The sequence below is a fragment of the Rhamphochromis sp. 'chilingali' genome (genome assembly GCF_963969265.1).
Source record: "Rhamphochromis sp. 'chilingali' genome assembly, chromosome: 2".
In the NCBI taxonomy this organism is placed as follows: Eukaryota; Metazoa; Chordata; class Actinopteri; order Cichliformes; family Cichlidae; genus Rhamphochromis; species Rhamphochromis sp. 'chilingali'.
The window spans coordinates 67428930-67456660 of NC_137930.1; the positions used below are offsets into that span (position 1 = coordinate 67428930).

The 27731-nt window shown below is 42.0% G+C and overlaps 1 protein-coding gene across 2 annotated transcripts; it reads right to left on the reverse strand.

The window, feature by feature from the left end:
- Positions 1–1675: 1675 nt before the first annotated feature.
- Positions 1676–27731, reverse strand: kcng4a (potassium voltage-gated channel, subfamily G, member 4a). Of its 2 annotated transcripts, none has more exons than XM_080862389.1 (4): positions 24774–27731; positions 22248–22850; positions 21502–22143; positions 1676–3224 (listed from the first exon to the last, which is right to left on the reverse strand). In XM_080862389.1, exons 2-4 carry the CDS (start codon positions 22353–22355, stop codon positions 2349–2351), a joined length of 1626 nt encoding a protein of 541 aa, XP_080718515.1. In that variant the 5' UTR covers positions 22356–22850; positions 24774–27731; the 3' UTR covers positions 1676–2348. The 2 variants fall into 2 exon arrangements, with proteins under 2 accessions (XP_080718515.1, XP_080718516.1); XM_080862390.1 differs by having other exon boundaries at positions 24769–27731.

The following is a 27731-nucleotide window of genomic DNA, read 5'->3' on the forward strand; positions in this document are numbered from 1 at the left end:
TCCCTCCTGTGTGATTTCTTTATTTGAATAACTCGTAGCATTGCTTTGTCCAAAATTATATAATTGAGACATTTTTGTTATTGTTACCAATGCTAATCAAAACCTGTTAAGATTGATACATAAGAATGATACAGTGTGAGCAGATAATTGCGCTGAGCACTGTCCTTTTTGGAAAATGCACTGGATGCTCGTTCTTATTTTCTTATCTAACCATGTGAGTTAGGTAAGAGGATTATTGCTGCTGTTATGTTTGTATGGAGACAGAGCCAGGATGTAATTAGCTTAGCTTACCATGATGATTTGAAACTGCATTAAACACCTGCACGTGACCACCGGCTAGCTAAGTAACAGTCGTTTTTTGTTCTACACAGACTGTCTAAATATACTTTTTTTTTCATGGCCTTCTCGCCTCCGTGTCTGCGTGTCTTCTTCTACATATATTTGCCTTATTAATGCAAAAACGGTGATGTGTTGACTGGAAAGGTCAAATAAAAATGTAAAACACAAAGATATTTTTTGAGGGTTGACCCCACACAACCTTCATAAAACAATGGGCTGATTCCTGTACAAAAAATTAAAGGGCTTAGCTTTATTTAGCAAACACCCTGCTGGCTCCAACATCCTAAATGATATTACTTTTTTAATGCAACTTTCTGCAAAGAGAAAATATTAGAACATTTTCAAGTTAGAATAAAATGTTTTAGTCGTTTAAAAAGTGCCGCTCAAAAGCGAAAGTCCTTGAAAAGGTCTTTATCAAACATTCATCTTTCTTGTCTTTGACGTGTAAGTGACTTTTTGGACTGAACTTTACTTTTGAGCATCAGTAATGATTTGTGACGATGAGCTACACAGACATATGAGAATACTTGATCCCCCGTAGCTGCTTTTAGAATAATGGTCCATACGAGTTATGATCAGTGTTGCAAAACCCCATTATATACTGTTTATAATATCAATGTGTCTTTACCTACTGAGTATACAGATGGATAAAAAACTTTGTAAAATACATTATATTTCATCATGTGCATGTAAATCTTAATTCTAAGGCATGAAAACCACAATAAAGCAAAAGAAATTGCCACTGAATTAATAGAGAAAAAAAAAGATAAATCTTATTTGAAGCAACTGGATGAAGTTGAGTTTCAGGCAGTAACCCGTTTCCCTGTGGGGGTTTTAATCCCAACTTTAATCTAGATTACATCCACATCTGTCATGTCCCTGCGTGCCTCCACAACCTTCTTGGACCCCACGGTGCTGCAGGCAACTCTTCTCAGTAAAAGAACTCTGAGAGGTCCAAAGGCCACAGCGGGATTAAACAGAGTAGATGAGGACAGATTTGTTCCAGACACGAAGATCAACAATAACCAGAGACCGCTGTCTTAAAAACATTAGATTAGACATTAGAGAGACGCTCTTCCACAGTGCTGTAATTGTGCGCATGAAAACGAGAAGGTGATGTAAGAAGCGGATTGCCACAGAATTCACAGAATACTGCTCTGTCTGGCAGCGGCAGCTGTTTCTGTTTCTTCTTCTCAGAGTAAATGTTCAGCAGTAGGACTCTGATTGAGCATCCCAGATGAGCAGAGATTAGACCATCGCACCAAGGAAAAAAAATACAGACCAGAAAACGGATTTCTCTCAGATTACTAGGAGAGCTTTTATTTGGAGCGTTGCAAAGTACATTTCATGGTTTTAGTGCTCACTCTCTCTCACTCACGCTCGTCTTCATTCAAATAAAAACACCTTTTTTTCCTCCATGTCCGTTTCTTTTGTCACTGATTTAGAAACATTTGGAATAATTATGCAATTTCTTAATCGTTTACCTGGAGTTTATATTTGAGAATGGAGAAACCATTTCAGTCCAAGCATAGAAATATACACAAGAGAGATGAATCGTATCATATATGAGACAATCAATTTGCTATAGCATGGCTTCAAGCTAGTATACAGTACGAAACACACTGAGGTCATACTGTAGGCAACAGATTAAAAAGTAATGAGAATGAAACTAAAAGTTACAGTCAGTATTTTCACAGTGGGAGGAAAAGCAACTTTGGATTGAATATTGCATGTTTATGGACGCAGCCGTTTACTAATATTGCTGCAGAGGCTTTCTGGTCGGACAAAATCATCCGATTTAAAGGGTTGTGTGTCTCTCAGCGCGGACACTTTTACTCCTTATGAAATCCTTGAAGAGCAAAAGAAATGCGTAATGTTTGCTTAATCTCTTTTTATCCAAACAATGCAGATGCCCTCAGAGCTGTGTAGATAGTGAGGCCTTTTGGAAACAGTACTTTCATCGTATACTGCACAGTCACATCTTAGAGGTCAGTCTGTGCAAATGCAGCTCAGAAAGCTGCTGCCGGAAGGCTGTGATTATTATTTCCAGCAGCTTCGCCACCTTTCCCTAACAGAGCCAGAGATTCCAGCGAGTGCACATTATCATTGTCTAGATGCATTTTAGGTGGAGCCGAGTTCTCACCGCCTCCTTCACCTCCCGCCTCCTGTGGCTCCCCACTGGCAGCAGCAGCTGCAGCGGCAGCCACGCACTCCTCTTTGAACAATCGGTCATGCTCCATCTTGAGCTCTTGGTAGGAGCGGGAGAACATGTGGAAGATGGAAGTAGCAGGGAAGGCCATGATGAGAATGCCACTGAGGATGCTGCTCAGTGCTACCACCTGTCCCGGAATGGATCTGGGCACCATATCGCCATATCCCACTGTCGTCATGGAGATAATGGCCCACCAGTAGGAGGCGGGAATGCTGGTGAAGTCATGGGTACCTGTGAGCTCGCTCTCAGCCAAGTGTACCAGCGGGGAGAAGAGGGTGACAGCGACGCAGAGAAAAAGCAACAGAAGGCCAAACTCCCGGGTGCTGCGTCGCACCGTCAGCCCCAGCGTCTGCAGGCCGAGAGAGTGGCGAGCCAGCCTCATCACGTAGAGAATTCTCAGCGCTCGCAGGATCCTCAAAACCAGGCCTAGCTTGTCCAGGTAGCCCTTACCTCCTCCCGGCCTCTCGTGTTCCAGCTCTGGGTCTTTCTCTGTCACCACCAAGGAAACGTAGTAGGGCAGGATGGCCATAGCGTCAATGATGTTGAGCGGCCCGCGGAGAAAGTCCAGCTTGCTCTGAGCTTGAATGAACCGCAAGATGAACTCCAGGGAGAACCAGGCCACACACACCGTCTCTATGATGAACATGTTGTAGCACTTAGATGAACACTCGCCCTGAGGTGGAAGAGAAGGCAAAGCAGAGAAATCGAGGATAAGAGAAGCGAGAATTGACAGGGAGTAAGACAGATGGTGAGAAAAGCACAGGGAGAAGATTCAGAGGTCAGATAATCGTCTTTGGTATTCATTAATTAATCATAAGTTACATTCGGTCAGCATACTAAAGCTACTGCAGCTGCACTGGTGGGTTATAAAGTGACGTGATCGATCAATTATTGCATTTGGGAAGACCTCAAGGATTAATCCTCCATGGGAGTGGCGACAAAACGCAATCAAACTTGTGTGCCCTCCAACGACAGTGTCAACGAAGAGCAATGCAATAATAAAAAACTCCTCTAAAAGAATAGTGGGAGTGGGGTGTGTGTGTGTACATGACACTGCTGCTGACTGACCCTCGTTTTCACACACTTGTGCCATCACGCAGATATATTCCTCGCAGCCAGGACAGCTCTTTGTCATGTGACTTTGAATATATGTTGTTCTGAGTATTTGCTACAATGTTTCTCTTAGAAGCGCAGTTTCTTCAGGCAACACTTTGTTGTCGGTTTCTGACTGTAGTAAGTGAGAAATATGCTAAAGTATCCCCTCTGTGAAGAGGAGACTTTGCGCCCCGATGATGGGGAATCATCAGTTTTTCATAATGTTATGAGTTATTTGGTTTTTACACAGGCTGAATGTGAGACCGCATTATTAAGACAGACGCTGTTTATGTCTTCTCTGTGACACTCCTTTCATCAGCCTCCCCCCCATTTCTCCCCACGTTTCCCATTGCTCACTCTCTGCTTTTATCTGCACTGTCTCATTCATTTCCCTTCTATCTCACAACTTTTTTTATCCTCCTGCAAGCCTCTCCTTCATCCCTCTGCCTCCATCTCCACCTTCTCATCATTTATTCTTCTTTCCTCCTGTATCGCCCTCTTCGAACTCCCTCCCCTCTCATTCTTCATTCTGTGCTCGCCCCTCACACTGCTCTCCTTCTGCATTAAAGCCTGCATTCATTCATTCATTCATTCATTCATTCATTCAGCGTTCCACTAAGTGAAGTTTCTCTATGCGTTGTATCCGTCATACACACATACATCTGTTTACTTCGTGTTGCATTATCACTTGTGTCCTCTCTGCCTTTTTCACTCTTTTTAATCCCACTGTGATGTTTTGCCTTTTTGCTTCATTCCTGCAGAGTGGCTCTGCATATTTTGTAATGCTGGTGCAGGAATATGTGTGCTAAGATATTGTGACTTTCAAAGATGTTCCTTTGTGCAGGTTGCATCATGCAGTGATGCTAGCAGTGATAATAGCAGCGTTTATCCAGTCTATAAAGGAGGACAGTCTCTCAGCTCTCTGGCATGAATCTTAGTTCTTCAGAGTTCAGGACAAATTTGTCTTGGTGAGACACTTTTTAGGTTTTATGCTCTACAATCTACATTTGAACAGGTCTTAATATTAACTGTTTAAATGCTTTTGAAAAGGATTAATTTTATTTGATTGTATTGTGTTAATGTTTTATATATAAGGCCTTTCATGGCAGATGTAGTTCTTTTGATCATTATTTTTAATGGACAAATATTCATTAAGTAACTTCATGTTGCTTTAGATTTACATCCAGTACGACTTGCATACTGTAGCATAATGCAGCATCAGCTTCTTTCAAGGCTTCGCTGAGTTTTATGGTGTTTACACCCAGTAAAATATTCAAACCCAAGATTCCACATCTTTCACTTGCTGCATGGAAATAAAATTAAGCCTGACCTCTTTGCTATCTTATGGTAGGAACTGACCCCCACTGTGATGAAACTGTAAGCCTAAAACAATATGTATGAGGCTTCATGTCTCCCAGGTGGCTTAAAGTCTCTATGTGACTATAAGAAGTAAAAAAAAGCTCTCTGTTAACTGAAGACATCGATTAAAATCGATCAGTCTTTTGTTTTCCAATTTTAGACTAGTAATTAAAGATTTCAGTCACTGTCTCAGTTTAGCTTTTGATATTTGCTAATTGCACCAAACGGCTTTCTAAATGTGAGGATTTCTAGGAAAGAAATGATGTAAAAGTTGCTGAACATGATTCAAAAACAGATGAATAAACTTTAGTCCCGACAATCGTGATAAACATGAACCTTTAATGGTTCCTAGAAGGAGGAGCAGGGCAGAAACACATTTAGTGTATCATTAACATCAGTGTGGTTAATATGTTAGCCAAGACATCCTAGTTTCCACATGCAGCAGGCAACATGATGGCTTACAGCTTTCTTTTGGTTTCTCAGCAAAATCACAAAAACTCTTTGTTTTATTTTGGCCTTTGAGTCGACAGCGACATCGCTCTTAAGCTGGTCATTGCATCATAATGTTTCTGAGAATTTATGATGTATTTAACATCTCATGTTAAAATGTATTCAATAAAGCTGCAGCCCGCACAGTTAAAAGTAGAACCACGATGGCTATATATGATTTCTCCAGAGGTCTGAAGGACTCATTGCTTGATATTTTTGTTGAACTAAAGGAAAAGACACACCACAGCAAATCATTACCTAAATATTAACTGAATATAAACCTTTAAATTTCTCAGTTTCAGGACATTCATCGTGTTTTTTCTGTCTGATGTCTAACTCTGTGGTCTCCCTGCATGAATCTTTAAGGCACTTTCTGTCACAGTGTAGATGTTCTGTCTGACACAAGCACCATCCTCTCCTCGCGGCTCTTTCTTTCTCAGGCCTATCGCAGCTTTGTGCTCTCGCTCTCTGCAGAATAGACCATTTGTTAGAGCTCCAAGCCTTCTACTTCTGTTTCTCTGCCTTTCAACTACAGACACAATTGTGCACACAATAACCTCCCACAATACTAACTATCTCCCTGACCTTATCTCCTCCGAATGACTCTGTGGAACTAATGCCAGCAACAGCACATTTCAGCACAGACACCATTCACCCCACAGCTGTCTCATAGGGGGTCTCGTTTTATCATCTGCATTAACACATCCCAATGTCAAATTAAGACAAAGACTGCAGTGGGGGCAACGAACACTGAGGCATTCTCATGGCAAGGACATTTAAAATGAGCAAAGAGGAAAATACATTATTATTATTAGTATTATTGCAGCTTTCCTTATATTTCGGAGATAAAAATGGTATTTCTACAGAATCCCGCAGATATGTGGGGCATAAATCAACTCGAAGTAAATGAATAAAAAGAACTCAATGACAAAATGAACAATATGTATGACGCAAAAAAATTCTACCCAAAGGTCGAGCTGATCTGAACTGAGTTGCTATTTTGCACTAGATGTGTGTTTTACAAAATAAACACATGCATGACAATATTGATCATTATATTTTGGCTGAAGTGCCCTAAAAGCAGCCCTGCACTCAGCCAGAGCTCATTATATGTGATCACATCCACACCTTACAGTTTAAGTATTAACTAAAATGTTTAATACTTATGTATGATGACACTATTTTGAAAACGTAAAGTATGCATCTTAGGCAACTTGAGATACTACACTTGCTATGTAATACATTATTTTGGTATTACAATGTGAACACAGTGTGGAGAAAAAGGTTTCAGCTGAAAATGTCTGTGTGACCTTGACAATTGTCCTTGTTTTGAATACGGCAATAACAAGGAGAAGCCAGATGCTACAATATTAATATATATAAGCATAAAACTATCACAGCATTACAACCTATACAAGCTAAAGAGAGCAGCCCAGAACAGAGTCCGTTGGCATGGTGTTGTTGCAGACCTATGCTCCCCCAGGAGTCAACAGGAAAATTGATTGAACCTATACAAAGTGATCCAAGCTAATGTCTGCTGACCCTTCAGCATAGCTGCTTTTCTGCATGACGGTTTTTCTGTCGTCTCTCTAAATAAACATCTGGCTTTAACTGCGTAATTTTGACGACTTGCAATGTGCTACACGGTGTTTGTGTTCATGGTTAAGCAGACGGTCAGAAACATTCAATCAGCTCGTGATGGTGTTTTTCTCGTTCTGACCCCCGCACTGGTTCATCGCCATCATACTGTTACTGTTGTGTCAGCATCAGTTGAGCTTTATATTAATGTTGGCAGCTTAGCATCTACCCTGTGCAGTCAGACAGCTACTGGCTGTGGGGTCGCTCCGTGTACCGTGGGTTTGAGGTGTAAATGTGTGTCTCTATTGTTGGACAAGAGAAAGCTTCTATATCTCTGAATTATGAATGTTTTTTTTCACGTGTGGATCAAATAAAGCTGCACATTTTCACTGTGTTCAAAAGATAATTAGGACAACTCTTCGCAACTGTCATGCTGCTACAGCAACTCAGGAATGTTTGCTTTTCTAACCACTGCATGATTATAAACTGTGGTTCATTCTCTGACTCCTTCACAGTATGTCCGTATAACTCTTCATTCCTCTTTCTTCTACATCTCTTGGGGCTCCTTCTCCCACGATGATTCTGCAGTCCTGCATATCAAGAGGTACAGTTGGAAATGGGAGCAAAAGCAAAGATTCTGCCCATCAGTCAGCTTTACTGTGCAGCAGACCTTGAACAAACTTTGCACCACTAAACACTTTTCCTCTATGCTGCTTTACTGACCTTGCCCTCACTTTGAACGCTCTAAAGAAAAGCTGAATAAAGGAGTGTGTGGATGGACAGCGAGGACAACCACAAAAGACACGCAGCTGTCCTTAACCTGGAACTGCCAACATCGAGCAATGTGTTCACTAGTCATATGGACACGCACGCATGCACACTGGGTAGAATATGCCGTGTGGACTATATGCACCCATTGAATTACAAGAATCCTTGAGATATATTGTAATAAATAAGAGCCTCAAACAGCGAGCTATTCTCTATAGAGTACGACTCCTTACACTGAGCACCTTACCACGGACATTTGTGTCAGCATAGAGTTGCACGGTTTTATCTTCATATGAAGTAGCTGTAAAGCCTTCAGAGTTATCCATCACTGATAAAGACCAAGAGATTGTTCATGCATGAAAACCCCAATAGAGAAAAATGAAAGTGAGAAGGTGGCTCGGAGAGATACGGGAGAGAAAAAAGAAGAATAGATGAAAGGAAAGTGGGTGGCTAAGTGGTGCAGAGGGAGAGAGGAGAAAGGGATTACAAGCAAAGTTGATGAGGAAAAGAAGAGGTGACATCTGAACCATGGGGACCATTTGCAACTCTGCATCTCTATTCTCTCTCTGTCTGTCTGTCCGTGCAGCACATGGACACACAAACATCCACAAATGCAGAGATGACAAATTTTAACAAAGGTTTTTGCTTGTTAGACTCTCTCTTTCATGCCTGCATGCACACAAACAGACACACACTAGTAAAGTCTGTCTGTAGCCTCCAGTTTCAGTGCAAACTGCTATAAAAGCAATTTAATGTGATGTCAGTTCCTCATCCAGTATTTTAAATTGTTTAGTGTCCCATCAAACTATAGGCACATCGGGCGCACACAGACACACACACGCCTTCAGTAGACGAACATCAACTTTTATGATCACAAAAACATTTTGTGCAAGCGTTTTATTTTTTATCTGTAAGAAAATTATAAAAATGTCTCGTCAGAACGTGGAGCTGAAAAGAAAAAAGCAAACTATTGGCTGCAGTGTGCACCGGCTCACTCTGAGTGTGTGGGGGAATGCAGCGTGACACAAAGAGTGACTGCTGTTACGACACGACTGAGCTGTCTTGTGAAAAGGGAGTTGGCAAATGTCATGTATGTAACCTCAGGAAATTAAGCATCTGCTGCTTGTTTGTGTGTCACTGTCACAACTGGTTTTCTACCACATCCTACTCTGTCTACTTTTAATTGATCTTTTGGGCCGGCTGGTTTTTCTGGGGAGTTTTCCCTCACCGGTGTTATTCCACACCTGTCCACCAGGTGTCAGCTGTGTGGGCTCCTGTTACACAACCGCATAACTGTGCCAATGTGCTTCCTGCCTCCACAGCTGTCCCACATCACAAATTACTTTCTACATGCATAAGTAGAGCTGTTTTCTCAGTTACAAGGTTGTTTGCAGTGCATCTGTTAATTATGCTGAGCTTTCGTTCGTGGAATTAAGTCTTACCATTTGGCAGCCATCTTGGCATCGTAGACATGTGGGTAGTTTTTTTTTTCCTTGTATACCTTATTAATCCCCTGTGGGGAAATTACTCTCTGCATTTAACGCATTCACTCAGTGAAGCAGTGGGCAGCCACCGATCCAGCATCAGGGGAGCAGTGTGTAGGGACGGTACCTTGCTGAGGGTTTCCTCAGGGTAGTCGTTCGATGGATTTGAACCCCCGACCTTCCGATTATGGGGCAAACACTCTACCTGCTGATATGAGTTATGCACACATGTGCAGTTTCACAATATTGTGGCTTCATTAGCATGCGCAAATATGATCATCATATCTGTAGGTCTGGTAAATCCTATCAAACACTCACCAAAAATCATGTTCTAGATAAGGTCAAGCAAAAAGAACCTTTACCTACAGTTATGGGAAAAAAGAAAGAATTCAAAGGGCTCTGTGCAGTCCTGTGAAAGCTAAGGGGAAGTAGCAGCCAGGTGCTGCTGATCAAATGCCCTTGGTTAATTAATCATCAGTGCGTGTAAACACCTTTATGAAAACTACATGTTGGCAATAAATGTGTCTCAACAAAATGTCATTCAAGGTCAGAGTGTGCAAAAAAATAATAAAAACCCAAGAGCCACATCTCAGACTCTACAGGCCCAGTTAGCATGCTAAAAGTTAACATTCGTGACAGTGCAATTAGAAAAAGAATGAACAAGTACTGCTTGTTTGGAAGGGTTGTCAGGAGAAGGCTTCTCCTCTCTAAAGACAATATATAGAACTATAGCAGAGGTTCCATCTGATCAAACCACAGAGATGTTCTTTACACAGACGGGAACTAAGTGGAGATATTTGGCCATAAAGCACAGACACTGTGCTGCACGTTTAAGACCAACTTCCTTTTGCTTACAGTTGTAGGCTGTGCTATGTCCTGTTATTTACAAACCATTTAAAATACTGTTGTAAAGAAGGTGATACCAAGTTGCCAAATCACTTTAAAACCGAATTATTGAAAACTCAAATGAAGCAAAATCACTCAGGGGAAAGAAATTTGAAGCATTTAAGGTCATTATTCTGTTTTTGTATTTGGGAAAATAAGCTTCTATTCACAAGATTTAAAGTCATATTTGAGACTCTGCTAATAAATAGATTTTTAGCTTTTTATATTGAAATGATCTGTGAAAATTACTAAATATTTTCAGACTAATTTTCTAGCTCAATAGTTTGAAAGCTCAACACACTGCAGCTGAAGAAAAGCTGACAAATTCTTTTAAACAGACAAAACACAAGCAAATATTTTGCATTTTCATTAATCAGCTTTTGCTGCATTTAGACAAAAGCAGGCATATTCAGAAGAAAATGCACCGGACAAAAATTTAAAATAGAAAGCAAAGATGGAGGCGGGCTCATGGCAGATATTAGATATTTGGAACATATGAAACGGGGAAAATACTCTTTCTCTAATTACCACTTTAATCTTTGAATAGTCAGCTTATTTTTTTATGCAGCTTGCTCTTATATTTGTATTACCAGATCACACTCAGGGACTCTGTGCATCTTTACCTGTTGCTATAAGTATGTATACAGTTTACAGAGATTCATATGATGCAACTCTCAAATGCATTTTAACTTGTAGATGTCAAAATATTAATTTATAGGAGGAAGTTCATGTCCAGTATGTTCTATATTTGTTCTCATTCACCTTTTGAGCACAGCACGAATGTGAAGGCTACTTGACATTTATGGAAGTGTGTGTGATGCATCTTTGTTGCATGTCTTTCATTTCTTTTTAAAGGTCATCACAAAAGCATCAAGTGATTTTAAAATTCATAAACTGGCAACATCGGGTGAGACACTTTGAATTAAAAAGCAGAATTTGAATTTAAAATGTGTTACAGGAGACAAAGGTTGAGGAATGGCTCCCGTGCTTTGCTGTACTTATCTATGCTGTGCGATCCCACTCTGGCATGGACAGGATAAACACCTCATGCTTTGCTGTTCTCTCAATAATCCCACTTGGCAGCCATGCGGCACATCCGACGGAGGGAATGCAGCTCATAAGCAGATAGGCCGTAACAGGCGTGGAATCTGCTTGGAACTGATACGTTCAGAGTACATACATGCCCGGGGAAACAAACAAGGAAATGCATATGCATGCTAACTCAAAGTGTTGCTACAATTATTCCAGCTGCAGTGGAATCTGATTATTAGCATGTACTGTAACTGCAGACCTTCTTGTGGTCTGAAGGTCTGCAAGTTTAGAAAAGATCTAATGTCTGCCATTTTAAAAGGACAGTGCGTGTACACAAACCGCCGACTTAGCCACCTCTTTTTCCTACTTCTCCGGCCTCTATTTCATTCCCTCTAATCTGCAGCCACCTGCTTCTCTAAAGTCTTACTTAGTTACTTAAGTATAGTAACCCTGAGTAACTGGCAGACTCGCATCCTGCTGAGGCAACCAACTTTACACACCAGCACCTATTTATGCTCTCTTTGTGTGAATTTAATGAAGGGGGGGAATCATCACACACAAAGCACGCATGCTTAATTTTGTGCCTCTGTTGTTAAACACACAAACAAGCTTATGACTGATGACAGTGCTTTGTCTTCTGAATTTGGCCAATGACAGAGAGAGTACACACACACACACGTGTGCACACACATGCACACTAGCCTTCGTGTTAATTCTGTGCATCTATTACATTATGTTTCACATCTCAGGTGTGCAAGTAAATCATCTTAAGCTAAATTACATGCAGGGGGAGCCTTTAGTTACATTATGCTCACACAAAACTTATCAGATCGCTGTCACTGCTGCTCTGAGCTGCAGGGGGAATTCATTCATGCTTCCGAGTCCAGATAGTCAAAAATGTTGGTCTCCAAATCACAACTCCCCCCTCACAGACAAAAAATGTCTTTGTTGATTCACATAATGGAATTTAGCACAGAAGCAGGAGGCCAGTAATTCTTCTGAGATGTAATCACAGCCAATACTGGTTTTCAGTGAAGCTGGACATAAAATGCCAGATAAGGATCCAGACTCAGGCAAAAGCGTGTTTTTGGTTTCAGACGCTTGGATCTCTGACAACCAGTAAATGTTATACTCTTTCCTGGCCAATCGTTTCTTATTTCTATTGTTTTATTTACTATATTATATGTAAACCTGTCTCATAGATTACATAAGATGCTACCTGTTCCATAGCAGGTCAGCGCTACAATATGTACCCATTCATATCACAACACACCGGTCCACTGTGTCCATTTCACAGATGCAGACGTTGCAGTAAGTTTCGGTAATCTGCAGTATCAAGCCAACATGAAAATAATCATGCATTAAACAGACATTATACATATTAGCCACCTAGCTTACTCGATTCTAACGATTAAGGATCCTGGAATTAAAACACTAACTTTAAGTATATCATCTCCCCCTGCTGGTAATGCAATTTCTGCATGCGTGTCCATTTCAGATTTGGAGAGGCAAAGCGTGAAAAGGACACGGTGGACTCGCGTGTCTATTACACGTTTTGCTGTGATACTGGGTTGACCCATCACCTGTCAAACATGAGATGCCATTCTTAAAGGCAGCTATGTGATCGTATTATTAATGAATGATCTTCAGTGCTGCCCATAATTTAGATGTGGAAGGATTACTGACAGTAATTGCTTTTAGGTTATTATGCCATCACTGAGGCTCTGTTGAAGATGACATGAATAGAAGGTCATTTAATGGACTCCAAGAGTGATTACACACCATTACATAAACTAACTTTATCTTAATGACCTTAGAGTTCAGCATATCAAATGCAACATGCTACGCTATTAAGAATTGATGTCTAAAAATAGATTTTTGACTGTGCTGCAAATGCACAGTCAGTGTCAAGGACGTGTGCTTCGTATGACGCTCACCGGCGGGCGGGGAGGGGTGGGGGGGCTAAAAATGCTAGCAAAATAATATGAAATGAGTTAGGTTTGCTGTGCCGAGAATGTGTGCGCACACATGTGTGTCTCCTCTTTCTTATTTACCACTTTGTCTGAGACAGCCTCTAAATACTGAACAGCTCCTTTGAGAAAACAGAAATTGGAATGCAGATGTTTTAATATTTACCACTCGTCTCTTACTCCTCTATTACCTTCTTCTCTCAAATACATAAAGTGATACTTTATCTTCCTTCAGACATCACAAGACTCATTATGTCAGTTTTGTATCTCCTAATAAAATAAGAAATCCTTCTCGTCCGCAATCAACAGCCCAGCTCTGTAACTCAGTGGGACTATTGACCAGTCTCTGTTTGAGAAGATGTGGATGAATCAGAACGCTCAGTGTGGCGCTTGAGCCACGTAGTCTGTCCCTCAGTCTCAAGATATTTGTGATTGATGTCCTGGGACGTAACTATTGAACAGCAAATCCCACTCCAATTTATGGCATTAAGAACATAAAATGACTCCCCAGGCCAGAAAGCATCTGAATTAGGCAAAGGAGAGCAGATCTGTCGAGGCTGTCTGAAAATGCTCCATCAAACAGACTTAATTCCAAGCAACACTTAATGACAGGAACGTATTTCTGTGATAGACGGATGAAAATGAATACAGACAGGTTTTACTTTGAAAGCACAAATAAAGTGCGTCTTTGTTTCATTTGTGACATTTGAGCAATAACATGTAATTTCAAGAAGGTTATCGATATATACTGAGACCTGCTGCTCTTTCTGAGTGTTGCTACCATAGATTTGACTCAAGAAGATTACTGGTGTCTAAAAACGTTTTCATGAATAAGCAAGCGTCAAAAATAACGAGCGATTCACTGAGATCGTCGTGTCTTTTAGCTCAATATGTGACACTGATGGAAGAAAGTGCTTCCACTCCAGAGGGATTACATTTGTCACAGGCTGGGTCTCCGACCCAGCACTCTGAGTTTTCTTTGTATTTGTCTCATTTTGTTATGTGATCAGTTTTGTGTTATTTCCTATTTTTCTTTAGTTTAGGCAGTTATTATTCTTGGTTTTCTATGTTTTGGGGTTTTGTAATTATTCATCACGTATTAGGTCTGTTAAGTTGTGTTGTCATGTTTTAGTATTTCCTGTTTTATTCTGGCAATGTCATGTGTTCTTTGTTTATTGCTTTCCTCTCCTGGTCCTGTCATTAGGTTTATGTCTGTCAGCTGTTTTCCCCCATGTGTCGCCACTTCCCCTGATCACCTCATGTCTGTATTTAAGCCTTTTGTTTTCTCCACGCCATTGTCGGTTCGTCTGTTTACATCACCGCAGTCATGGTTATAGTTTTCGTCTGTTTAATCTCACCTCAGTCATAGTTATAGTTTTTTGGTCTTGGTACCTTTAGTGTTTTGTTTCTTAGTGTCTTGCCAGTTTAGTGTTTTTTTTGTTTCTTAGTGTTTTTGCCAGCTTGTTTCGGTCTCTTGGTTTATTTCCTGCCGGCATCGCAATAAAGCTTCACCTTCTGTTAAAACCTTACTACTCCTCATCGTCATCTGCTTTTGGGTCCTCTTTCCACACACACACCGGCGCACCCCGCCGTGACAACATTAGGGGGCCACAACCAGAACGTGAAGGTTAATCCAAAACAGTAAAAGTAAAGACACAAGCAAGAAGTAAAGGCAACATCACAGCATCCTGTAGCTGCGAGCCATAAGGTACAGATGAGTTTTGTTACTTTGTTATTTATTAGAATAAATAACACCAAAAATATCACCTAAAAAATAACGTGAATCGAGTTTTTTCTCAATCTACACTTGATTATAATCTCAAACAGGATTACCTGAGAGTGATAATCAGAGGAAATGATTATTTTGTCCTTTCAGCCTCTCGACAGCAGCGACAGATCTTTTGTGAATAGCTAGTTAGTGAGATGATGCTACAACTTTTTAGTTCTGTCAACGTTTGAGCAAGAGCACTGCATCAAACATCCCATGAACTTTATTTAACTAAATCTATACTATAGTTTGAAATACTTTCTGTAAATAAACACTGGTATCCATCTGTGCGTACAGTAAGTTCATTTGGAGAGCCATTAGCAGTTTGGTAGCCCAGTCTCACTTTAAAGAGTCACTGACAGTTCACTTCAACTCATTGCATTTATATTGCACTAAACCATTACAACAGTGACCTCTAGGTGCTTTACATCGTTAGGTAAAGACTCTACAACAATACAGAGAAAACCCAACCATCAGATGTCCCCTATGAGCAAACACCTGGTGACAGTGGGGAAGAAAAACACCGTTTTAACAGGAAGAAACCTCCAGCAGAACCAGGTGAGCCAGAGATTAACAGTAACAAATGATTAAATGCAAAAATACAAATAAATAAACATGAAGAGATCAAAAGTAGGTAAGTGCAGAAGAAATGCTCAGTGAATCTTGGGAACCCCCCAAACTTAGGCCTATAGCGGCATAACTAAGGGAGGGTTCAGAGTCACCTGCTTCAGCCCTAACTGTAACCTTTCTCAAAACGTTTTCAGTTTTAATAGTAAAAGTTTGGGGTCTGTCTCTCCAAGCCAAACTGAGAGCTGGTTCCACAGAAGAGGGGCCTGAAAACTCTGCCTCTCATTCTACTTTTAATATCCCAGGAACCACAGTTATGTTACTATAAGTGATCTCAGGAACACTATTACATGCTTAGTCTAATAACAGCCCTGAAATAGTATGGATCTTGGGTACTATTAGGTAGGTACAGGAGCCTTTGATGTATTAAACAAATCACTTTCATTTCAACTTACTATAAGGTATTTCACACACAAGCATCTTTAGACTTTAATGGGCCAAGAAAAGAAATGGGTCAAAGAAAATGTATTATAATCCAGGACCACTTACTAATATAGATATTAGGTGGCTGACTAATCACTAATCATATATTGATAGTAATTTTTTTAATCTTTGAATGATCATCTTCATATGAATCCTTTTGATTTTCTTTGTTAAAGACTTAAAAAAAACGTGTTAATTGTGTAATGTGCACAAGTTATATAACAGAGAAAGACCTAGTTTGGTATTAATGTTATAACACTTCTTGTTACTCCTTGGCAAAATATGCAAAATTATAAAATTCTGAAACTGACAAAAAGATATTTCATTTAAATTTGGATGATCTGCCCTTCAAAGAGTCTCCTTGGGGAAGGGCGATCGTGGCTCAAGAGTTGGGAGTTCGCCTTGTAGTCGGAAGGTTGCCGGTTCGAGCTCCGGCTTGGACAGTCTTGGTCGTTGTGTCCATGGGCAAGACACTTCACCTGTTGCCTACTGGTGGTGGTCAGAGGGCCCAGTGGCGCCAGTGTCCGGCAGCCTCACCTCTGTCAGTGCGCCCCAGAGCAGCTGTGGCTACAATGTAGCTGCCATCACCAGTGTGTGGGTGACTGGATGTGTAAAGCGCTTTGGGGTCCTTAGGGACTAGAAAAGCGCTATATAAATACAGGCCATTTACCATAACTGTGCAACTCTTATGGTGCAAATGCTATTTTTAGATCGCTCCATGTTCGGGTACAAGCACTTGTGCATTTATGACAGGCTTGGATCTCCTCTGATGTGTTACAGCACTGACCCTTTGGGAGAGGAGAAAGTCATAAGGACTCAGATCTGGTAATTAGGGTTTGAGGAGTGGCCACAAGAGCAGTCATCACAGTTCAGGCTGTTTCTCTGTCTCTCTGTGCAAGTTTAAGGTCCACGGTGACTTTGCGAACACACAAGAGCAAGCTCACAAGGTCGAAAGGAAGACCTCCACAGAGCAATCAAAAAATACCAGCTGCACGGGGAGCAGTGCTTCAAATCACACCTTGCCTTTATGTACCTACAATAAGTGTTGGGGAGTAACGGAGTACATGTACCGCCGTTACGTATTTAAAATACAAAATATGAGTAACTGTATTCCGTTACAGTTACCGTTTAAAAAGGTGGTATTCAGAATACAGTTACTTTGTTGATATAAATGGATTACACAGTGGTACTTTCCTGTTTCATATTGTCGCGGGTCAGGACTGTTTGGGTTTTGTTTATTCTGTTGTTCCAGGCGGCAGCGTTACGGTTGCCATGGTTACAGGGTAACGCTCTCTTTGTGTGTTTCCTGGTGAGCGAGCGCCTTTTTGTTGTTTTTGTTGTGCTAAGCTAATAGGCAGAATGCTACAGGCATAGCCCTAAAGCATGTAGCCTGATGGGCAGTGTAGTCCGTGCTGCAGGGGGAATGGACTGCCATACACGTTATGGGTCTGTGAGCGCGAGGAGGGAGAAGAAGGAGAGTGGAAAAGCTGTCACCGAGCAGAAACGGGAGCTGGAAGCATGTAAATATAATAATAACCACTTCAGCCAAGAAGAGTGCCTGACGAGCCCAGTTGTAAGTAAGCTATTAAGACTCGACTGTACACTGTGTTCATGTTTTCCTCCGAAACAATAAGTTCCATTGAAGCAGCCTTTCAACGCCTCTCTCTGTCTAAAACTTGACCCAGACAACAAAGTAAAGCTAGTTTTCGGCTACGAGCCCGACACGAACCCGACATATTAGCCAGAGGTCCCTTTACTACGGTTCGGCGCCGCGGACCTTCAGTAATCGTAATAAATCACACAGCAATAGTACATTCATGTAGTTGTAAACAGCATGATAATATATTAAGTAATCCAAAGTATTCAGAATACGTTACTCTCATTGAGTAACGTAACAGAATACGTTACAAAATAAATTTTGGGGCATGTAATCTGTAATCTGTAGTGGAATACATTTTAAAACTAATCTTCCCAACACTGCCTACAATATGTTCTTTGATAAAAGATCAATTTATTATCTTTAGTCCAAAAGCTGCTGTTGGCATCATTTGTATACGAGGCATGAAGCTCAACTCTTGTTCGGTGTTTTTCGACATGATCAAAGATGCATTGTTGAATCATATGAAGGTTTCTTGCATCCACTTGCGTTTTTGTGCTTTCTGTCAAAGTGTCACAATTACAAACATCCTGCAGAAATGACATTGATTTCAGAATCACATTGAAAGTTTTTACATAATACAAAGCAGAGATACATGCACACCCACAGCAGGAGACAGAAGGATGAAAGAGTGGTTATCAGTGGGACTGGAGCTGAGCTGTTAGCTCCTAGTGGTATACTGCTTGATAGACGAGATCAGCTGAGGACAGAGAGAAACACATTACACGGACAAAGGGGAGCAATCAGAGGAGAAAAATTAAGTAATGTTTCTTGCCGGGTTTTTTCTACCAGAAACTTCCTCTCTTATCTCCCTAAAGCACATTCTTTCTCTGTCTCTCCTTTTCTCCTTCACTCTATTCAGCCACCTAGTCCACAATCCATCTTTACTTTACGCTATCTCTCCTTCACATGCCTTAGCCAAACAGAAACAGGCAGAGAAGGTGGATGAATTATGAGTGGACGAGGGAATTTCAGCCCACTCCGGCACATAACAGAACAGAGAGACAAACGGCAGGACTACGTGAATTAAAGATGACAGGAACCCTGCCGCTGCTTGCTAGCTGGACGCTGCAGATGGAGTTCAATGCAGCTGAATAGTCTGAACCTCCGGAGCATGCAGAGGGAAAAACATGAAAGCGGCAGATGGATTTGTTTACTTGTAGATGGAACTGCCATCCTCTTTCTAGGAATGAGCGCAGACATGCAAACACATGCCTGAGTGAACGCATACACCTAAATGTCCTTACGTCCCACAACATCCTCCCAAAGGTGTGAGATGTCAGACACAATCATACAAATCTCAGATGACCTGATAACCCACACTGCTGCCTCAGGGCATCGAGACAAACACTCCTAGTTACACTAACTCCTAGAAAGAGTTTCACAAAACTTTGCACTGGCTGGAAACACTGTTACACCAGGAATCAATACGGCGTGGTAATTGCAAGTGCGTGTGTACGAGGGAAGGCTGCGTGCAGCCTTTCAATGTCTCCGTCAGTGCAGCTGTGCTTACCTGAGGTGAATATCAAGCAGGAAAACTTCATTTACCATTTACGTAAAAATGCTACTGTAATACTACACATCAGAAATGTTATGCTATTCAATCTCTGCTTGCTTTTAAATCCTGCTGCATTTCTCATTCGTTTCTGCTGGACCTTTCACTGTCATCACTGCATAGAAAATAAAGCTACAGCAGCAACTGAAGCCACTGCATATTTCCACTTAGGACAATAGTAATAGGTTTGATCTATCACATGCTCTAAAAGGTCCATATCGAATGCATAGCAGCAGACCAGGAGACTCGATCCACTCCCGAGCCAAAGCTCTTGTCCATCTGTGTTCCTATGACTCTCACTAACTACTGGACTCCTCTTGGCAGGACTCTCAAAATCCTCTCTTCAGCCTTTACAACTCATCAAGTATTCTGCTGTCGGCCTTCTCCAGTAACACCACCCCCTCCCTGCACTCGATCTTTTGGCTGCCTGTGACTGCTCGTATCAAAATCAATACAGAGATGCTGCTGTACACTTCTTGAGGAGTTTCCATTGAACAGGTGTGTCAACTTACATACATACGTACATATGTACTGTCTTGAGCCTGATACTCGGTTAAAGTTGCTTTATTGTACACCTGAACCTGATATGCAGGGATTATTTTGAACTGTAATTGGACTGGTACTCATGTAGTGCCATAGTGGAGCTTTCTATTACAAGTCTCATTCACCCAGTCACACATACATCCATGCAGAACTTTGCCTAAGAACTTTCTAACACAAGGGGCAACTCTGATTTCACCAACTTGCCCAAGGATACTTTGGATGTGGGCTGGAAGAGCCAGAGATCGATGCACTGTCCTTCTAATTGGTAGGCAACCTGCCCTACCACCTGAGCCACAGCTGCCCAGTTGTGAATTGTACTGAGCTGCTCTAGAATAAGAATGTGGAGCTGGGAACGAGCCTGACAGGTCTACTTCAAGGACACCCGGCGTATGAAAAATGATCAAGTCCTGAATGGGGGACATGCTGCTGTCAGACGTTAGTCATGAGCCAACATGAGACAAAAGAGTAAATGTGTGCATAATTCAGAGAGCGCTGTATCAGTTTCAGTGGATGGGCTATTCTGTGTGCAGTGGTAGTGCATATATGTGTTTTTTACAGCGTGTCTGTTGATGCACGCGTGTGTGAGTCCGTCTACGTTGTCACATACAGCACGCTCATTTCATTATTCAGATACTGGACAGGCCTCAGTGAGCAGCTCCGGCTTAATTATTCTGTGCTGCTACGGGTAGACAGATCACACACCGACACTGCAGCGTCCCCCCAGAATATTGAGGAGGATAAGATGACAGCGAGTTTTATAGTTTAGAATTTTCACTTTTGCAACATCAGCATTTGTCTAAGATGTTCTCGCTCTTGTTTTTTGTTGTCCTTCAATCCAGAGTGGAGTGATATAAAAACAGTTAAAAGCAATTATTCATAAACATGCAATTATGTGTGCACAGACCCCGACTTGCAAAGGGCCAGCGTATAGCCTGGGTTTGGGGATCATCTGGACTTTATAATGGAATCTATCACCACCACTAATCTCCACACCTGAGCTGCAGCAATGGCAAAATGTTTATTAACCAAATATCTCCATTAAACACATTTAATGTTAGTTTCCAGGAAATAAAGGAAGTGCTAGTGATTATGTCTTGATGAGCCTTCATTCTAAGCAGTCACGATCACTCACATGATAAATCGCTTTAGGACTCTCTCTACAAAATTGTCATTTATGGCTCTTTTGTACTAATCTGACTTGGTTTCTGAATCTTCTGCTGCTAATAGCTACGCTTGCAGCAGGCCAACACACGCTTGGTCACCAGTGTTGATTTCACTGGCCAGTCATTTTCCTCAACGACCAAAAATAACAGGCTGAAATGTACTGACCCTTTTGTGAGTGAATAAAAATGAGATGAAAATATTCTGGAGAGACGAGATCCAATCAGAACTAATTAAGTTCTGCAGGAGACAGGAACTAGCATCCATGCTCCCTGTCTCACGACAACGTGATAAAATATCAATGCATGGGAGGAAGAGTGGAAATATGGGCACATTTCACATTCAATGTCAAGGAAAAACACAAGAAACCTTTACACTTTCCATTTTTGTCAGCTGATTCAACTTTAGATCTGGTGTACTGTACTCTTACCATATTTAGTTGACTAAAACTACACTAAAACTAAAAGAATTTAGATGCCTACATCATGACTAAAACCCAAAGACTATGACTGAACCTAAATCAAAATGGTCACAATCAGCACTGTTGGCCACTCACCCTGTCCTCTTCCTCTCTGAGGTCTGGCATCGTGCTGATACATAAACTGACAACAGTCACGGCAACCATGATCACCGACAGGCAGGCAAAGATCTTCCCAGGTAAGCCTGACTGTGGGTTTTCTACCATATCTCTTAGCCAGTTCATCACTTTTCTGTATTGTGTTTCCTCCACTGTCTCCCGCTGCATGGCGTTTTTCTGCCTGCGCTCCTGCCGACGCCTCTCTTTCTCGTGCACTTCCTCGATGCGCGTGTACATCTTCCTCTTGCAGCAGCGCTCCATGTACGCCATCTCCACGCCCCAGTAGGTCAGCTCATCGTGCAGGGAGAGGATGCACATCTCTCGTAGCAGTCGGAGTTTCCCTGCAGCCAAGAAGTTGAGGATAACCCTAAAGGCGGATGGTGAGCGGTCGAAGAAGAACTCCTTGCGGGCTTCATCGTAGTCGTCACAGATGCTGGCGATGTCCTCAGGTGACCTGCAGCCACAGAGGCGGCCAAGTCGTGTGAGGGGAAATTGCTCCAGTGTGCTCCAGGGGAAGGTGTAGCGGTTTCCCCCGACATTGATCACTGCCAAGGAAGCATGGTCGATGGACAAGAGGTCCTCTGGCCGACGGATGAACTGAGCTCTTTGGTAGTACACACCCTATAGCACGAAGAATGAAACGGTGATCATTGTTATACGATTTGAGAACTTGTTTAATATAAATCTTCCCTAACCATTAAATTTACCAGCAATCGTGTTCATACCTTGATAGTCTCAGTCTCTGGGATCTCAGTGAATATGTGGTCGAGACTGCTGTCATCACTGACGGACAGATTGCTGAAGTCATGGTTGGCATTGCTGATGATGGGCATGGCAGCATTCACAGAGCACTGTGCTTCGATTGGAGAGTGGACAGCTCAGACCAGATAGCAAATACAGAGAGAGTCTGCAGACAGTGCCCTCTGAAACTTTTCAGTCTCAATAAACATCAGTTTTTCTGATTTACAGATCTGAAAAAGTTTTCCTGCTACCGTAGGAAAACAGAAGAAAGAAAAGGTGCAGTGCTGTTTTCCTTTTTTTGGTCCCCAACCAACAGAGCGTCATGAGGTAAGAGGTCCACAGCAGACTGAGTCTGTGTACCAGACTTCAACATCAAATCAGTGGGTAATCCTGTTCTGAAGCCAGTCTAGCAAAGGCAAGCCTGAATAAGAGGACTGATCACTGGCTGATAGCTGCAGAGAATGAGCTGCATGAGGTAAGGAGCCAAATTTGCAGTGCTGGGGTGTTTGGGGAACTGAGGAAGATCCTCTGTGTCACCACAACAGGATTAGGGAGGGTCTAAACCCGTGGTGGCATCATGCAGGCAACTGAAAGAGAGACAGAGAGAGAACTGTTAGAACGAAGCAAGGATGGACTGAGATTAAGGCATATACGACAACACAGAGCAAGAATAGGAAAGACTGAGAACAGACCCAAGACTGAGAAACCTAAAGGAGACTGCAGTGCTAGAAGCTCCTCCCTCCTCTTTCACTTCTTTTCAATGAGAAAGAAGACAGTCACACTTGCTGTACTGCTATAAATGGCCCGTTGCTGAATGCATAGGCGAGGAATTTTTTGCTCATGTTCACATTGAGAGAAAAATGATCTGTTAAAAATGAAAGACTAACAGAAGAAAAGAACGTTCAGGTTCACGGTATGATTCACACTCAGAGTACGTTACTGGCCGTGTGCTTCAGTGTCTGTTGCACAGCGCAAGGTCCAAAATGTTTGCCGTTGGCAAAACAACTTCCCTGAAACTTACTGGCACTGTTAGCTGTTAAAGTTGCCCAGAATGGTGAGTTGTGTCAGAGCTTTAAAGAGTTATAGTTAATACTCTGATTTCAATGTGAGCCCTCTTATTGTGTTATTTGACATTTAATTGAATTCAACAAACACTCAGATAATCCTCTGTAGTTTGTTTTTGTATCCTGTTACTAACAATACAGCTGCCTTATATTTGGCTGTCCTCCACTTTTCTCTTGGCAGCTTTTGGTGTGAATAAAATGCTACAGTGACATTTCTTCAAATGTCCCAACAGTTTGGATAATCCTAATTTAAATTTCACAGTTTTCTACCCAGGACCACCAACACTAACACTGCAGTATTGTCATTGTTCTGCTTAGTATTCATGTAAAGTACATACAGGCTTATTGAATGTGTGAATGACACTTGGACGAACTGGATCGTACCCAAGTGCTTCGGTGCTTCAGATGCAGGAGGATAAGATCCTGTTATTGAGGAACCAATAAATCAGTTCTGTCAAGGTGCTGGTATTTCATTTCCACCGCACAGGAAGAGGAGAGAATGATAAACTGTAGTTAACTGATCTGTAGTCCTAATGGAAGTTCCCTCTTTTTTCCTACTGTAAAGTTAATTGAAGGAAGCGCTTACACTGTTACTATCAGCTAATTTTGGTACAACAATAGACACAAATCCAATAGGTTAGATGGTCAGTCAGTTAAAATGAAATTCCTATTGTTGTGCATTTTCTTTAGAATTCAGTAAGCGGAGTTTTATTGAACATTGTGACATTTAGGAATCCTCCAATTAACTTATGAAACTGACTAAAAGTTAAAGTTGTATTAAAATGAGAATACGTACAATTCTGTTTTGTTTTTTAGATTCTTGACTCTGGGAGTTTTCTATTAAGTGGCTGTGCTGCATGCAGCATTCATTCAGGGAGCTTATGTTATATTCATAGTCAGTCAGCAGTGACTGCGTTTGTCAGGAGCTGCTGGAGAGGCAGGGATGCTTTATGTTCAGCAGGAAAATCTCTCTCTCCCCAACTTGCAAAAGCACACACTGGGAAACATTTTTACGCCCTTATCTCGAATAGATATCCAATTAAACTCGGTTAAATCTGTCGCGTAATTACGATCATATAACCAACTCTCGTTTGGAGGATTTTTGCAGAAAAGAAAATAATAATAATAATAATAATAATAATAATAATAATAATAATAATAATAATAATAATAATAATAATAATAATACGACCCCGAAAGTCAAATGTGGTTTGAAGGACATTTTAAAGACCGTAATCTTACAATTGATTCGAAACAACTTCATATTTTGGATACACTTAGTTCCAAATAAAACTCTCAAACACAAAGTGTGATCATTTGTCCTCCTCTGTGTTACAGTGTTGGCGAGATAAAAAGAGACTTGTATTTCATTACAACTTCAGACAAATATAAAAACTACAAACAAAACCCCTGCAGACGTCGATACAACTTATGAGCACACCTTACCGTCCTCAGCCCCGCGCTCATTTCAGACGGCCGGATCGATTTTGAGTAAAATCCCTCAATGTCCCCTCTCAATTCCTCCGATCATTCAACGCCACGTCAGGGAGTCAGCGGTCATCACCAGCCACCACATGTCACAATCACAGGGACGCCTTTCCGGCGTCATCCACTCCGATGGAAGGCGCGCAGACAGTCTGAACATACCGTTGATGGGAAGCGAGTAAAGGTTTGGAGCACTGAAAGTGTCCCGTTACAGCTCACGGAGCGGTGCTGCAGGAGGAGGAGGAGGAGGAGGAAGAGCACGGGAGGAGGGAGTCGGCGCTGTGGTGCGCAACAGAGAAGACCGTGGATAGCTTACCCAAGTTCAAGTGTGCGTAAAGGTGACAGCAGGTACACAAGTGACCGGGAAAAGGCGACTGTGTGCAAGTTCCAGAATACACAAAGGGGGCATTTCAGCAGAAATGCGGGCATCGGGTGGCTTTTGTTGTCCGCTACCTTTTACACAGTGTGTAATTCAAGGACACTGAGGAGATGCTATCCTCCATGTTTCCTACCCTGACCGCTTCACGCGCAACAGGGGGCGCGGTTCTCCCCGGAATTACCTTCACCAACACATCTGAACTCGAGCTCCAATTCAGACTCAAATTTTGCAGTCAGCTTGTGTTTTATGTGTAAATAAGACCAAACTAGTGGCTTTAAAGAAAACACAGCAAGACAGAATATTTCACGTTACCTGATTTATCAAAAAACACAAACATCTCTGTGCTGTTCTGATGAGGTGAGCCTGTTTGCGCTGCAAATTGGACGGTCGACGAAGAAGGTGCTGTCAGAATGAAATTGATTTTTTATAAATATTTTACTTGAACTAATCTTATAATTCAATAACTGATGGTCTTATTGCTTCCTATAGTTTACTGCTGTTTACTACTGGAAGATATGGGCTATGTAAAAAAGAAGAGTCATTGTAGGTTGAACCAGATGTTTGAATTACTATTTAAAGCCACACATAAAAGAGGAAAACTCGCCGGTGGGAAGGACAGTAATAAATCTTACACTGAACAGCTGGACAAACTTTGGACTGCGTCACAAGTACATAAATAGATGTGAGAGTTTAAAACTGCCTTTGAAAAGTGTAACTGTTCCAACAAAACTCATGCAGTATAATTCAGACAAGGTGAGAGTTCAGAGAATAAAATATCATCAGGCTTGTTTGCATCTCCAGCCTCAAAGTTTGTCCTTGAGAAGCAGCTCATTGGGTTGTGTGTGCCTGAGGGAGCTGCTAAAACAAGCAAACACTTTGGCCAGTCCTTTATGCCATCTAACAGAGCAGACAACACATTAGTGAGGCAAGAGATGGAAACTGACGAGGTAGGCAGGTGGTGCTCTGTGTGTGTGTGAGAGACATTCAGCTTATTTAATCCCTCCATCACTACTCATTAACCTACAGCACAGGAGGGCTGGTTAGTGTATGCAACATGACACTGATCACACATGCTGGGCTAATAGTTCTGTGTTTTCTGTTTTGGTTGTTTTTATTCCTGCACAGCTGAACAGATTAGGCACCGCACTGTGACTGTAATGCAATATAACCTTTTAATGCTGTGTGTCACTTTCTTTTGCTTTATCACACACGTGAAGACAGAGAGAGAGAATCACTCGCACACCCACATGGACATATGGAGTGTTTTCAGTCTCAATTTTAGCACAGGTGGTAGACAGGGAACACCCAAGCCTCTAACATTAAACCAGCTAACATCTTTATCTGCTGCACTACCCCCTTGTATCAACTCATTCTTCCCTCAGGTCACTGTTATTTTTTTAATCTCTCACACACACACACCTGCAGCTGTCCACCATCCGTCTCACAAACGCCGCAGTGCTAACACAGACATGCACACATGCATGAGAAAACACAATGAATACCACAGCCCTGCTGGTACTAATAGCAAGCTTCAGTCTGGCGGATTAAGACTTTAATCCTTCACAGGCAAGCAGGGTTGAGATGAGATCGCTGCAGCCAGCATCCAGGGGTCTGATCAGCAACGGCATGAGGTGCGTGCAGGAGAGAAGCAATGAGTCACTGGGCTATTTCAAAAATAAATAAATAAATGTTTGAACAGATGCTTTCACACTGATGGCTACCTGGAGGTCCCACACGATGGAGTTGTCAAACTTTTCCACCCTAAAAGCTGTCTCTGTTCTCTGTCTCTGCTCTGATTTTACAGTCTTTCTTCTCTTTCTTCTCTCGGTGATTCTCCAACCAACTTCCCCCGCTGATATTTGTTTGATCTCAGTTCTACCGAGTTTTGATCAGGTTAACTGAAGGTGGGAAAAGACAGAATGCCTCTATGCACACAGGATAAAGACCAGTGAGGGGGGGCTAAGAGAACTGAGAGTAAAAATAGTCTCAAAATGATTAAATAAAGGAGAAGCATGAAGGAAGCCATTTGGTGGAGATGTCATCTGAATTTCAGGAGCGGGACCACTCCTCCTCCACGCCCCCTCTGGCCTCAGCCTATAAATCGCAACCTCGCGTTACGATTTGGCGGCAGCGTATTCTGCCAGTACCTCATTCAGTTTGCTTCTCAGGCAGCTGCTCGCCTTCGGCAATTTAACCAAGACACCTTCCGGGGCAGTCCCGATCAGGAAATCTACTGCCATCTTCGCCGCCCGTCTTCTCTCTCCTGCAAGTTGTGTGGCGCCCTGTCATGTCCCACTTCCACCTGCATAGTCTCAGCCCAAAACGATTCAGCCCTCATGCCGTCCCTCTGTTCTCTCCCGCTTGACCCCAGCTCCCGTACCAGAACCTCTAAGCCCACAATCTCCACCCCAGCATGCCTTCGCCTCACGGTTCAGACAGGCGGGGCAGGCCCATCACGCACCTCGGAGGCCGCACCATTTGCCACGACTTCTACGAGTCCAGCTGTTCCTTGCCTCAATGCCGCTATATTCACTGCTGCT